We start from the raw sequence: 13,639 nt of genomic DNA on the forward strand, positions 1-13,639 counted from the left end.
CAAAAGGCAACAGTGATAAGGGGAGATATGCCCAATTAAATGCAAAATTCCAGAGGTTAGCCAGAAGAGATAAGGAATTATTTTTAAACAAGCAATGTGCGGAAGTGGAAGAAGACAACAGAATAGGAAGGACAAGAGACCTCTTCCAGAAAATTAGAAACATTGGAGGTAAATTCCAGGCAAAACTGGGTATGATCAAAAACAAAGATGGCAAGGACCTAACAGAAGAAGAAGAGATCAAGAAAAGGTGGCAAGAATATACAGAAGACCTGTATAGGAAGGATAACAATATCGGGGATAGCTTTGACGGTGTGGTCAGTGAGCTAGAGCCAGACATCCTGAAGAGTGAGGTTGAGTGGGCCTTAAGAAGCATTGCTAATAACAAGGCAGCAGGAGACGACGGCATCCCAGCGGAACTGTTCAAAATCTTGCAAGATGATGCTGTCAAGGTAATGCATGCTATATGCCAGCAAATTTGGAAAACACAAGAATGGCCATCAGATTGGAAAAAATCAACTTATATCCCCATAACAAAAAAGGGGAACACTAAAGAATGTTCAAACTATCGAACAGTGGCACTCATTTCACATGCCAGTAAGGTAATGCTCAAGATCCTGCAAGGTAGACTTCAGCAGTTCATGGAGCGAGAATTGCCAGATGTACAAGCTGGGTTTAGAAAAGGCAGAGGAACTAGAGACCAAATTGCCAATATCTGCTGGATAATGGAAAAAGCCAGGGAGTTTCAGAAAAACATCTATTTCTGTTTTATTGACTATTCTAAAGCCTTTGACTGTGTGGACCATAACAAATTGTGGCAGGTTCTTAGCGGTATGGGGATACCAAGTCATCTTGTCTGCCTCCTGAAGAATCTGTATAACGACCAAGTAGCAATAGTAAGAACAGACCACGGAACAACTGACTGGTTTAGGATTGGGAAAGGAGTACGGCAGGGCTGTATACTCTCACCCTACCTATTCAACTTGTATGCAGAACACATCATGCGACAAGCTGGGCTTGAGGAATCCAAGGTTGGAGTTAAAATCTCTGGAAGAAACATTAACAATCTCAGATATGCAGATGATACCACTTTGATGGCTGAAAGCAAAGAGGAACTGAGGAGCCTTATGATGAAGGTGAAAGAAGAAAGTGCAAAAGCTGGTTTGCAGCTAAACCTCAAAAAAACCAAGATTATGGCAACCAGCTTGACTGATAACTGGAAAATAGAGGGAGAAAATGTAGAAGCAGTGAAAGACTTTGTATTTCTAGGTGCAAAGATTACTGCAGATGCTGACTGCAGTCAGGAAATCAGAAGACGCTTAATCCTTGGAAGAAGAGCAATGACAAATCTCGATAAAATAGTTAAGAGCAGAGACATCACACTGACAACAAAGGCCCGCATAGTTAAAGCAATGGTTTTCCCTGTAGTAACATATGGCTGCGAGAGCTGGACCATAAGGAAGGCTGAGCGAAGGAAGATCGATGCTTTTGAACTGTGGTGTTGGAGGAAAATTCTGAGAGTGCCTTGGACTGCAAGAAGATCAAACCAGTCCATCCTCCAGGAAATAAAGCCAGACTGCTCACTTGAGGGAATGATATTAAAGGCAAAACTGAAATACTTTGGCCACATAATGAGAAGACAGGACACCCTGGAGAAGATGCTGATGCTAGGGAGAGTGGAAGGTAAAAGGAAGAGGGGCCGACCAAGGGCAAGATGGATGGATGATATTCTAGAGGTGACGGACTCGTCCCTGGGGGAGCTGGGGGTGTTGACGACCGACAGGAAGCTCTGGTGTGGGCTGGTCCATGAAGTCACGAAGAGTCGGAAGCGACTAAACGAATAAACAACAACAATCTGTAACTTGCTTCTTTCTCTGGGAATTGTACAGACTGCAGTTTGGATGAAGCCTGTTCTGGGTCTCGTATAGCCTCAGCTCCTTGTTGCTTATTCCCTTTTCTGCCAGTTAATTGTTTTTATGTCCATGACCTCCTTCATTGTGTCTTCTGAGAACTTGCTCTCTGGAAGATGGTCTTGCTTCTAGATGATTCAATGTGTGCTCTGATTATGTCTCAATATATACTGAATTGGGGATCTCCCAAAAAACGGTATGTTACATTAAATACCTAATTTTAGGCACAGTTTTTATTATTAATACAAAGTGTAGGGGCCTGATCCAGATCAAAGATGCAGTATACATAGAAGGTAAATTTAGTATTTCCTTTTCCTACTATACTTCCTGGACTGAGAGGTCCTCCAAATGGTCACTCGTGCCCTGGTCATCTCCCATATAGACTATTGCGATGTGCTGTACATGGGGCTACCCTTGAAAAGTATCCGGAAGCTTCAGCTGGTCCAGAATGCAGCTGTGCAGGCAGTTACTGGTACCCCAAGATCAGCACATGTGACATCACCTGTGTGTGAGCTGCACTGGGTGCCAGTTTGCTTCTGGGTCCAATTCAAGGTGTTGGTTGTCACCTTTAAAGCCCTACATGATATGGGGCCAGGCTACCTGAGGGACTATCTCATCCCCATGACATTGACCCATCCCACCCGGTCATGCGGAGAGGGCATGCTACGGACTCCATCAGTAAGGGAATTCCATTTGACGGGGTCCAGGAAGTGGGCCTTCTCTGCTGTGGCACCCACCCTCTGGAACATTCTGACCCCGGAGGTTTGACAGGCCCCATTGTTCCCGGCCTTCTGGAAGAACCTGAAGACCTGGCTCTGCCGCCTCACCTGGGGTGGGAAGGGGAATAGTTCTTCTTGGGGGTAGCTGGTGCCGTAATTACAGGTAAACATGGCCTGGGAGAACAAAATGAAGCAGGACATAGGCTGATAGAATTTTGCCAAGACAACTCACTCTGCATAACAAACACTCTCTTCCAACAACCTAAGAGACGGCTTTATACATGGACATCCCCAGATGGACAACACCGAGATCAGATTGACTACATCCTTTGCAGCCAAAGGTGGCGGACATCTATACAGTCGGTAAAAACAAGACCTGGAGCTGAGTGTAGTTCAGATCACGAACTTCTTCTTGCACAATTTAGGATCAGACTAAAGAGATTAGGGAAGACCCACAGATCAGCTAGATATGAGCTCACTAATATTCCTAAGGAATATGCAGTGGAGGTGAAGAATAGATTTAAGGGACTGGACTTAGTAGATAGGGTCCTGGAAGAACTCTGGACAGAAGTTTGCAACATTGTTCAGGAGGTGGCCACAAAATATATCGCAAAGAAAGAGAAAACCAAGAAGGCAAAATGGCTGTCTGCTGAGACACTAGAAGTAGCCCAAGAAAGAAGGAAAGCAAAAGGCAACAGTGATAGGGGGAGATATGCCCAATTACATGCAAAATTCCAGAGGTTAGCCAGAAGAGATAAGGAATTATTTTTAAACAAGCAATGCGCGGAAGTGGAAGAAGACAATAGAATAGGAAGGACAAGAGACCTCTTCCAGAAAATTAGAAACATCGGAGGTAAATTCCAGGCCAAAATGGGTATGATCAAAAACAAAGACGGCAAGGACCTAACAGAAGAAGAAGAGATCAAGAAAAGGTGGCAAGAATATACAGAAGACCTGTATAGGAAGGATAACAATATCGAGGATAGCTTTGACGGTGTGGTCAGCGAGCTAGAGCCAGACATCTTGAAGAGTGAGGCTGAATGGGCCTTAAGAAGCATTGCTAATAACAAGGCAGCAGGAGACGACGGCATCCCAGCTGAACTGTTCAAAATCTTGCGAGATGATGCAGTCAAGGTAATGCATGCTACATGCCAGCAAATTTGGAAAACACAAGAATGGCCATCAGATTGGAAAAAATCAACTTATATCCCCATACCAAAAAAGGGGAACACTAAAGAATGTTCAAACTATCGAACAGTGGCACTCATTTCACATGCCAGTAAGATCCTGCAAGGTAGACTTCAGCAATTCATGGAGCGAGAATTGCCAGATGTACAAGCTGGGTTTAGAAAAGGCAGAGGAACTAGGGACCAAATTGCCAATATACGATGGATAATGGAAAAGGCCAGGGAGTTTCAGAAAAACATCTATTTCTGTTTTATTGACTATTCTAAAGCCTTTGACTGTGTGGACCATAACAAATTGTGGCACGTCCTTAGCGGTATGGGGATACCGCTAAGGACGTGCCACAATTTTGGCACGTCATCTTGTCTGCCTCCTGAGGAATCTGTATAACGACCAAGTAGCAACGGTAAGGCTGTATACTCTCACCCTACCTACTTAACTTGTACGCAGAACACATCATGCGACATGCTGGGCTTGAGGAATCCAAGGCTGGAGTTAAAATCGCTGGAAGAAACATTAACAATCTCAGATATGCAGATAATACCACTTTGATGGCTGAAAGCAAAGAGGAACCGAGGAGCCTTATGATGAAGGTGAAAGAAGAAAGTGCAAAAGCTGGCTTGCAGCTAAACCTCAAAAAACCCAAGATTATGGCAACCAGCTTGATTGATAACTGGAAAATAGAGGGAGAAAATGTAGAAGCAGTGAAAGACTTTGTATTTCTAGGTGCGAAGATTACTGCAGATGTTGACTGCAGTCAGGAAATCAGAAGACACTTAATCCTTGGGAGAAGAGCAATGACAAATCTCGATAAAATAGTTAAGAGCAGAGACATCACACTGACAACAATGGTCCATATAGTTAAAGCAATGGTGTTCCCTGTAGTAACATATGGCTGCGAGAGCTGGACCATAAGGAAGGCTGAGAGAAGGAAGATAGGTGCTTTGGAACTGTGGTGTTGGAGGAAAATTCTGAGAGTGCCTTGGACTGCAAGAAGATCAAACCAGTCCATCCTCCAGGAAATTAAGCCAGACTGCTCACTTGAGGGAATGATATTAAAGGCCAAACTGAGATACTTTGGCCACATAATGAGAAGACAGGACACCCTGGAGAAGATGCTGATGCTAGGGAGAGTGGAGGGCAAAAGGAAGAGGGGCCGACCAAGGGCAAGGTGGATGGATGATATTCTAGAGGTGACGGACTCGTCCCTGGGGGAGCTGGGGGTGTTGACGACCGACAGGAAGCTCTGGTGTGGGCTGGTCCATGAAGTCACGAAGAGTCGGAAGCGACTAAACGAATAAACAACAACATTGATATATGTATTTTTATATGTTTATGGTTTTAATGTCAATTTTATTGTAAACCGCCCAAGGTCCCCTTTTCAGGGAAGATGGGCAGTGATAAAAATTAGAAAAATAAATAAAATAAATAAATAAAATAAAATAACGTGAAAAAAGGCATCAATTAGCAAAAGAAAAGAAGGCAAATAACATTGGATGGACTCACATGGGGTATGATTTGCACGATAGGATTAAATATGGTCCCAATTCAGAATGAACTATATTATTTCTAGGTCAGTAAAAATACAAAGCATGGAGCTGCGTGTGATAGATTTATCATAGGCCCTTTCTGATATGCAGCACCGTTGTCCATAATTTGTTTTGAATAAAATATGATTTGAAAGTGTTATCTTTTTCCTTCTAAATCTGCCAAGGGATGTTAGATAAAGGCCCGGTGCTACCGAAGGCCTTTATATTGGCCAAAGCAATGCCTAAAGCTAAAGCTATGTTTTGACAAATGCAGTTTGTCTATCGTGAAGGCATCTACAGAATTTATGAATTTACAGAAGTGATTTCTAAAAAGCTTAGCACGGGGGAGGAGTTAAAGCTGGTTACATATAAAAAAGCAATCCTGGAACAACCACCACAACAACTGATTTTTATGAGGCACCCTTGCCTCCACTCTCTCTTACCTCTAAAATGTTTTTTTAGAAGTGGAGGCAGCACCCAGTTCCTGAGCTTCTACAATATATGTGGACCAATTGTTTCTCAGACATGCTGTTCATTGTATTGCCAATAACCAGATGATGGAGTGGGTGACACGAAGGAAGAATAGGCCCACCAAGAGGAAAAGAGGCAGGGACAACTACAGGGAATTTACCTTTGAAAAGTCAGTTTCTACCTTGCCCCAGTACTATCCTTTATTATGGAAGAGTCTCTGTTCCTGACTCAGACTCTGCTCTGCTTGAAGACAGTTATGACAATCACAGCAATCTGATTTGAAGTATCGTCTACTCAGAAAATTGGGCTGCTTGGCCTCAATCCCTAGAGCTGAAGTAGGCCAGCTCAGTTTCAACCTGAAGAGATGACACTGCTTAACAGATGGGACCTAGATGGTCCTCTTGTCTCTCGTGATGCTGCCCTTTGAAACAGCATATGGAGGAAGAGCAATGAATGGACTTGGAATAAAACTGGTTTCTTGTGGTATGACAAAGTGAAAGTAAATGTAAATTTCAAGCATCATTACCTGAGGAACATGTTATTAAGAATATGGGATAAATACAAACCCAGACTGGGTCCAAAGTTATAGCTAATTATATCCACACAAGAAGCTTTTTAATACAAGATAAAGAAGAAATTAAGATGAAAACAAGGGAACAGTTAGCAGCACAGGACTTTCTTTCTAACAGTTTTCTTATAATCAGATGAAAGAGAGGTTTAATATGGACAAAAGGATGACTGGAATTGAAAAGTGGAAAACTGAATTTGAAATAGAGTTATGTACAAACAATGACCATATAATAACTAAAATGTATAAATTGTTACTAAGATTCAAAACAGAGGTTGAACATGTTAAAGATTGTATGGTGAAATGGGCCGCAAATTTTGGACATAATATAAATATGGATTTATGGAGAAAATGTGGGGAACTGGTGCTAAATTTACATTGTGTTATAACTTAAAAGAGAATTTTTATAAAACGATGTAGCAATAGTATATGGCACCAGCTAAATTGTCTAAAATGTATAAAGAAATGTCAGACCAGTGTTGGAAGTGTGAAAAGGAAGGAGGACTTTTTATCATGCATGGTGGACTTGTAAAAAAGAAAAAAAATGGGTGAAAATCCATACAATGATGCAAAGGATACTGTGGATTAACATCATGATGATATCAGAATTATTCCTACTGAGTTTTATGGATAAGGAATTAGAAAAGAAATGTGGAAAATTAATATTGTATGTGGTAACTGAGACAAGTCTTCTTATACGAAAAATTTGGAAAAGCAATGAAATATCCACAGTGGAAGATTGGACTATAAAACTAACTGAACTGGCAGAAATGGTGAAGCTGACCAGTTTGACCAGAGAAAAAACTATAAGGACTTCTTTGACTGACTGGGACCCTTATATGGACTTTTTGCTGAAAGAAGAGAAGATGATTTTGAGATTTGGGGATTAAAAAGGGAGAAAGAAGTTGGGCAAAAGATCAAATTGATAATGACTGAATAGAAAGAAGGACAGAAGGCACAATTGTATGGAGTTTTTTTCCTCATTTCTATTCTATTTCTTTCTAGCTTCTATCTTTTTTGTTTTGTTTTGTGTATTTTTATTCTACTGGAAAATTCTAATACGTATGTGCGTGTATGTACGTAAATGTGTGTCTGTGTATGTCTATCTACTTATAAAAGGTAAATGAACAGACCTGGCAATCTGCCACTTCCTCCAGATTTATCCACAATCTTTCAGGCAAAGGCAACCAAATTCTTTTACTAAAATAAAATGCTAGCAGTTAGGCACTCACATGGATTTTGAATTTAGCTTTTCTTTCAAAGTAACAACTTACTCATTTAGGATTTGATTAAGTTGTGAGGAATTATACAACATCCATAATAAGGGATGCCATGGTACAAAACAGCAGTTGTCCATTCTTCCTCGGTGAGCCACAAATGTTCTCCAGCAATGATAATAATCTAAAGAAACAAGTATCTGGTCAGTTGTACATAGGACAAATGTCTCCGTCTGGAGACTGACAGAGACTGACGGGCTTGACTTCTGCTCTGGTCCAGTTATAAGAACTCTACTAAAGCTGTGAGAAGTGCTTACTTTAATAATGGTTTTTTACGGCAGACGTTTCTTCAGCACCTCTTGCTCTTGAATTGGCAACCTTCTCATATTCATGCTACAGATATTGACCAAAGCATGTAAAATAGCTCGGCTGTTACAACAAAGGTTTGTACGACTTTTAGGTGGCACGTTAAGTGCTTTAATGTTATAAATGGAGATAGTCTGTCAGTGATGCCGTAAATGCAGAGGTACAGACTAATTGAATTTGTTAGTCTGTTAGTTAATTGTAACCAGTAATTAAAACAGACTAATTTACAACACAGAAGTCTGCATACAAACTTCTTTCAGTTGTTCATAGGCATCTGTAGGGCGCAAGTGACATCACACATACCATGATGTACCTTATGCCATTTGTGTGATTGCCAGTTACAGGATCTGCATAATTTACCAGTTACGTTATGATGCAGAATCAAATAACATAGCACGTTAAAACACACTAAGCTATAAAACGGCAAACAGAACTTCTACAACTCACCCACTGGGGACTCAGCTCAACCTGGGGAAACGGTGCCTGGCTGCAGCAGAGACTTAGTGTCCTTATGTGAGTAGGTCTGGGGTAATAATATTAACTTACCAAATGGACTCATGATGAATATCTGGACTCCAGAATTGACCAGGTCCCTGAGGCCCTTCCTGTTGCGGTTGTCATGAGGTCTGAACAACTGAGCTACTCTTATCTCCAGCACCACATTAGGATGTGCCTTCAAAAACTCAATGATGGAGCGGCTACACAAACCACAAGGGCTCCAACTTAGAAACCAAGTGATGTGGCACGTTCTTGTTCTCTGCTGCTGCATCTCCTCAATTGTTTCCAAAGCATTGATTTCTGCATGTCGGGAGGTGCTACTGGTGCGCCAGTTCCTCCACATTTTGCCATGCTTTCTCCACTTAATTTCGTACAGAAGATAAGTCTTTTTTGGACATCTTATGGGATCATAATTCCTCAAAAATTCCTCTGGTTCTATTTGCCACCCTAAGAGCAAATGCGACAGTGAAATGTTTACACGTTTGTGTTTTAAATCATATTCTGTTTTAGTATTAGAATCCTAGAGAATAGTCCACAAAATATGCTTGAGTGCAAATGAAAATAAACTATACTGAAGGATGCCCAAAGTGTTTCTCTTTCACAGAACAAAAATTCCCTCATTTAGATCCGGACTAGGAAAAGTCTCACCTTGCGCCATTCCTCCTTTGCAGGGGCAAATTTAGCGGATGCTTGTATTGCTTGCCCCCATAAGACCCATTCAAATCCCAACCTTTATTACAGCCTTTAGGCCGGAAAACACTACCGTAAAAATACTGTACATACCCTGTGATCATTAATAAAACTAAAAAGTAGACATACAATACAATCAAATTACTTAAATTAGTGCAGTAGCAATAATTCAGATAACAGCGGCATTCACCAACATTTGTACTAATCTTCAGTGGTAGGTAGGACGGATGCCCTGTAGGGCCCACTGCTGCTTCTGAGAGCTTGTCCAGCCAGCTACATTGAAGTCCTATCCAGTCCTTTGGCTGGAAGAAAAGCACGTCAGCATAAAATTGTGCTACCACCACTATTGACCTCTTTTCTGCAATCGTGGTGAGGCTGGAAGCAGCACTGTCCTTACGTACCAGCTCTGGGCTAAGTTAAGGAAAGCGGGGATGGGTCCCACTGACTTCGTTTCCCTCCCACCGAACAACCCCTGCCAGCGAAAAGCAACCACCGATCCTGCTTCTTAACAGGGGTGGGAGGATGGGTGCAGGCAGCTGTTTAGATTGGTCGATGTAGCCTCCTGTCAAGTTAGCCAACTAACAGGTCACAGGTATGGAGAAGCCCCACTCCTGTCACCTGTCAGCCAAGCTGTTTCAGAACGTAGAACCCTTAACCTGCCTACGGGGTGATTTCTTTTACCTCTTCTTGCTGGCATCTCTGCCTCCATCCCGTAGTAGCAACAATTCCTAGACTAGTTTCTTTTATATATATATGAAAGGAAACAGTTTCAGTTTCTATTCCTCAAGATTAGAAACTGTTTCTCCAGCATCTCAACTGAATTTTGCATCACACCCAGGAATGACGAATCAGAATTCCATGCTGGTAAGTGACTTACTACAATTGTTATTACTATTATTTTGTCCATATGTAAATATATATTTATATATTTTTAAAAATCTTAAGTTGATAGAGATCAGTGACTGGTGACTTTAATCATAATGCTAGCTTCTGATACAGCCGTCCCCAGTAAGAGCCTTCAATGTTTATTTTATTTATTTATCAAATTTCATCACTGCCCATCTCCCTCAAAAGAGGAACTCTGGGCAGTTTACAGTAAAGCTAAAAAGAGATTAAAATATAAAAACAGGATATCTTAAATATAAATAATATAAATAGAAAATAGAATCCAGAATGGCAATATTAAAAATTCTAATTTAAATTCATAAGTACACAGGAGAGGGCACTTTAGGGCACTAACCACCCCCAGGATTGACTACCCCCTAGCGAGAGCCAGGTCTTTAACCCTTTCTGGAAGGCCAGGAGAGAGGGGGCCTGCCTCACCTCTGGGGGAAGAGTGTTCCACAGGGCAGGGGCCATGGCAGAGGAGGCTGTCTTCCTGGGCCCTGCCAATCAACAATCTCATGGATGGGGTCCATAACATGCCTTTTCTGCCTGACCGGGTGGGATGGGTCAATGCAATGGGGATGAGACGGTTCCTCAGGTAACTTGGACCCATGCCACGTAGGGCTTTAAAGGTGATAACCAACACCTTGAATTGGACCCAGAAGCAAATTGGCACCCAATGCAGCTCCTGCAGCAAAAGTGTTACATGCACCATCCTTGGGCTACCCAAGACTGCTCGCGCGGCCACATTCTGAACCAGCTGTAGCTTCTGGATACTCTTCAAGGGTAGCCCCATGTACAGCACATTGCAGTAGTCTATACAGGAGATGACTAGGGCATGAGTGACTGACTGGAGGGCTTCCCGATCCAAGAAGGGGCGTAGCTGGCGCACAACCTGAGGTTGAGCAAAGGCCCTCCTGGCCACAACTGCCACCTGCTCTTTGAGCAGAAGTCGTGTGTCCAGGAGGAATACTGCCAGGGCCTCTGATGCCGCTTTCCTCCTCCTCCTCCTCCTCCTCGAGATCGCCTTTATTTTAAGACATAATAATAATAATAATAATAATAATAATAATAATAATAATAATAATAATAATGCTGTGGAATCCTAATTTGGATGGTGTGGTTGACATGAAGTAATGCTTGTAAAATCCACACACCCCAGCCCTTTCCAGGGTCAAGAGCTGTAAGGAAATCATCAGTATAAACAACCCCGACCAGGTGCCCTGGTGCATTTCCTTCAGACTGAATGGGGTCAATTTCAGCATCATGTTTTTAAAATGTGTGAATAGTGGAACCCAGTTGCTAGCTGAGAAAAAGAAGTATTCCTCCTAGCCTGCCGCTGAGCTCTGAATTGCATAATGATATAAGGGGCTTTTTGTCAGAATATATGGAAGGGACGGTTCTATAGGAAGAGTTCCTCGCAAGGTTGACTGCTTTCAAACATGGAAGCTAACTTTTGTGCCCATCTCTCTCTTTCTACTTTTCCATATTTGGGCGGGGTTGGGGAAATGCATATTGACTGACATCAGACATAAGCAAGTTGAAATAGATACCAGTGAGGAATTTTTATACATTCTATAAAACAAACAAGGCAAAATTACCCCCTAACATCACTAACCAAGATAAATTTATTTCTCTAAAAGTAGCAAAATTCTGCTACATTATGTGTAAGCTTCGCCCACAAATGGTTGCCAACAGTTACTGATGTTAGGGGATAATTTTACTTTGTTTGTTTTATAGAATGTATTTTTATTGGTCACTGACTGAAATAAAGTTTCTGTCTGCCTGTCAGTCAAAGACTATATGGTGAAATGGGCTGCAAACTTTGGTTATAATATAAATATGGACATACGAGAGAAAATGTGGGGATCCGGTATTAAATTCACATTGTGTTATAATTTAAGAGAGAACTTTTATAAAACGATGTACTGATGTTGTATGCCACCAGCTAAATTGTCTGAAATGTATAAAGGAACATCAAACCGCTGTTGGAAGTGTGAAAAGGAAGAAAGGACTTTCTATGATGCATGGTGGGCTTCTGAAAAAGCAAAGAAATTTTGGGTGCAAATCCACACAATGACACAAAAGATATTGCAAACTAACACTATGGTGAAACCAGAATTATTCCTACTGGGTTTTATGGACAAGCGATTAGAAAATAAATATGGGGAAGTAATATTGTATATAGTAACAGCAGCAAGACACAAAGAGCTGGGAAAGCAACAAAATACCTACAGGGGAAGACTGGATTATAAAATTAACTGAACTTATAGAAATGGTGAAGCTGACCAGTTTGGTCAGACAACAAATGACAAAGACCTTCCTGAAAGACTGGAAACCTTATATGGTTAAAAGAAGAAAAATTGAATTGATGATTTCAGGATTTGGGGATTAAAAACAGACAAAGAGGTTGGAGAAAAGATTAAGGTGATGAGTACTTGATAGAAAGAAGGGCAGTAGGCATACACATAATTGTATGTTTTTTCTTTAACTTCTTTCTTTAATTCTTATTTTCTATCTTTGCCTTTGTATGTTTTACTATATTGAAAAATTCTAATGAGAGAGAGAGGGAGAGGGAAAGACCCTATATTCTTGGTCAGATGTAGTTCCACCTTTAAAATTTGGAACAAGTACAAAAATTATCTTCTTATACCACATACCTGGAAACTTAAGAAGTGCCATGGGGAATTCTGATTAAGTGACTGGGTGAAACTCTAAGGATGCTTCCAATGAGGCTTTGTGCTGCAATCACTCCCTTATTGATGAAGGGTAATTTGCCTAAGTTTCTCACTACTTCTTAGAGCAGCAAAAAACTGGAAAACTGGAAAATGTGGGAAAGTTCAGTATAGGCTTTGCAGCTCTGGATCCCGAAGGGAGGAATGATCCGTGAAAGAGCTAAATGAGGAGGCTCCCCTCCCTGATGGTTCCTTGTTCTGCTTTTCTACTGCAGAGGCATTTCCTGTAGGTTCTCTTGCTGAACAAAACAAAGTAGCTTCACCCACTTCTCAACTAATTAAATGCTTCTTTTGAAAAGTCAGTAACTACTGTTTCATTAGGGAATTTACCGAAGCCTCGCTCTCTCTGTGTTCACTACTGAATATGACTTTTGTGGCTGCTTACGTTTACAGGTCAGGGGACAATTCTCATCAGCATAGGAGTATTTTTTAGTTTGTTTAAACTGGAATCTCACACACCTTGGCTGAATCATAAATTGTTGCCCTACTGTCCTTGTTTCCTAGACCTCTGTTCACCTCCCAGCCTGTCAGCATTCCTTGGCCTTCTAAATCTTTTATGGCTGAGAGGACAGTTTGGTTTCCCTTGGAAAGTGTATTTTGCGGAGGGGCTACTTTTACTTGCCAAATTTGGTGCCGTATACCTGAACTAGCCTTGAGAGGGTGCCTGGTGATTTTTCTATCCAGGATATTTCTTCTAGATACATCATTTGTTTTTAGCCCAGGTTCTGTGGCTATGCCATCTTGACTACATCGCTTTAACATCTCATTTTGCACAAATCTATACAGGCCATCTAGGGCTGTGTGTAGGGGGCTCCTCCAAACCTGATGCTGGATTGCACTCTCCCCCCCATTGCTGAATATAGCTGTTT

At 41.5% G+C, this 13,639-nt stretch overlaps 1 protein-coding gene across 1 annotated transcript; it reads right to left on the minus strand.

Annotated features, from left to right (window-relative positions):
- Positions 1-7,510: 7,510 nt before the first annotated feature.
- Positions 7,511-9,871, minus strand: LOC134492482 (C->U-editing enzyme APOBEC-1-like). The gene is made up of 3 exons (XM_063296653.1): positions 9,832-9,871; positions 8,509-8,907; positions 7,511-7,780 (listed from the first exon to the last, which is right to left on the minus strand). Exons 1-3 carry the CDS (start codon positions 9,857-9,859, stop codon positions 7,650-7,652), a joined length of 558 nt encoding a protein of 185 aa, XP_063152723.1. The 5' UTR covers positions 9,860-9,871; the 3' UTR covers positions 7,511-7,649.
- Between the last annotated feature and the right edge of the window lie 3,768 nt (positions 9,872-13,639).

This window comes from Candoia aspera, chromosome 2, assembly GCF_035149785.1.
Source record: "Candoia aspera isolate rCanAsp1 chromosome 2, rCanAsp1.hap2, whole genome shotgun sequence".
Lineage (NCBI taxonomy): Eukaryota > Metazoa > Chordata > Lepidosauria > Squamata > Boidae > Candoia > Candoia aspera.

Coding starts and splice junctions, on each gene's coding strand:
- LOC134492482 (XM_063296653.1), bottom strand. CDS start 9,859: ATGGAGGCAGAGATGCCAGCAAGAAGAG. Junction 8,908..9,831: donor AGAGATGCCAGCAAGAAGAG/GTAAAAGAAATC, acceptor ATTTGCTCTTAG/GGTGGCAAATAGAACCAGAG. Junction 7,781..8,508: donor ATTCATCATGAGTCCATTTG/GTAAGTTAATAT, acceptor TTGTTTCTTTAG/ATTATTATCATTGCTGGAGA.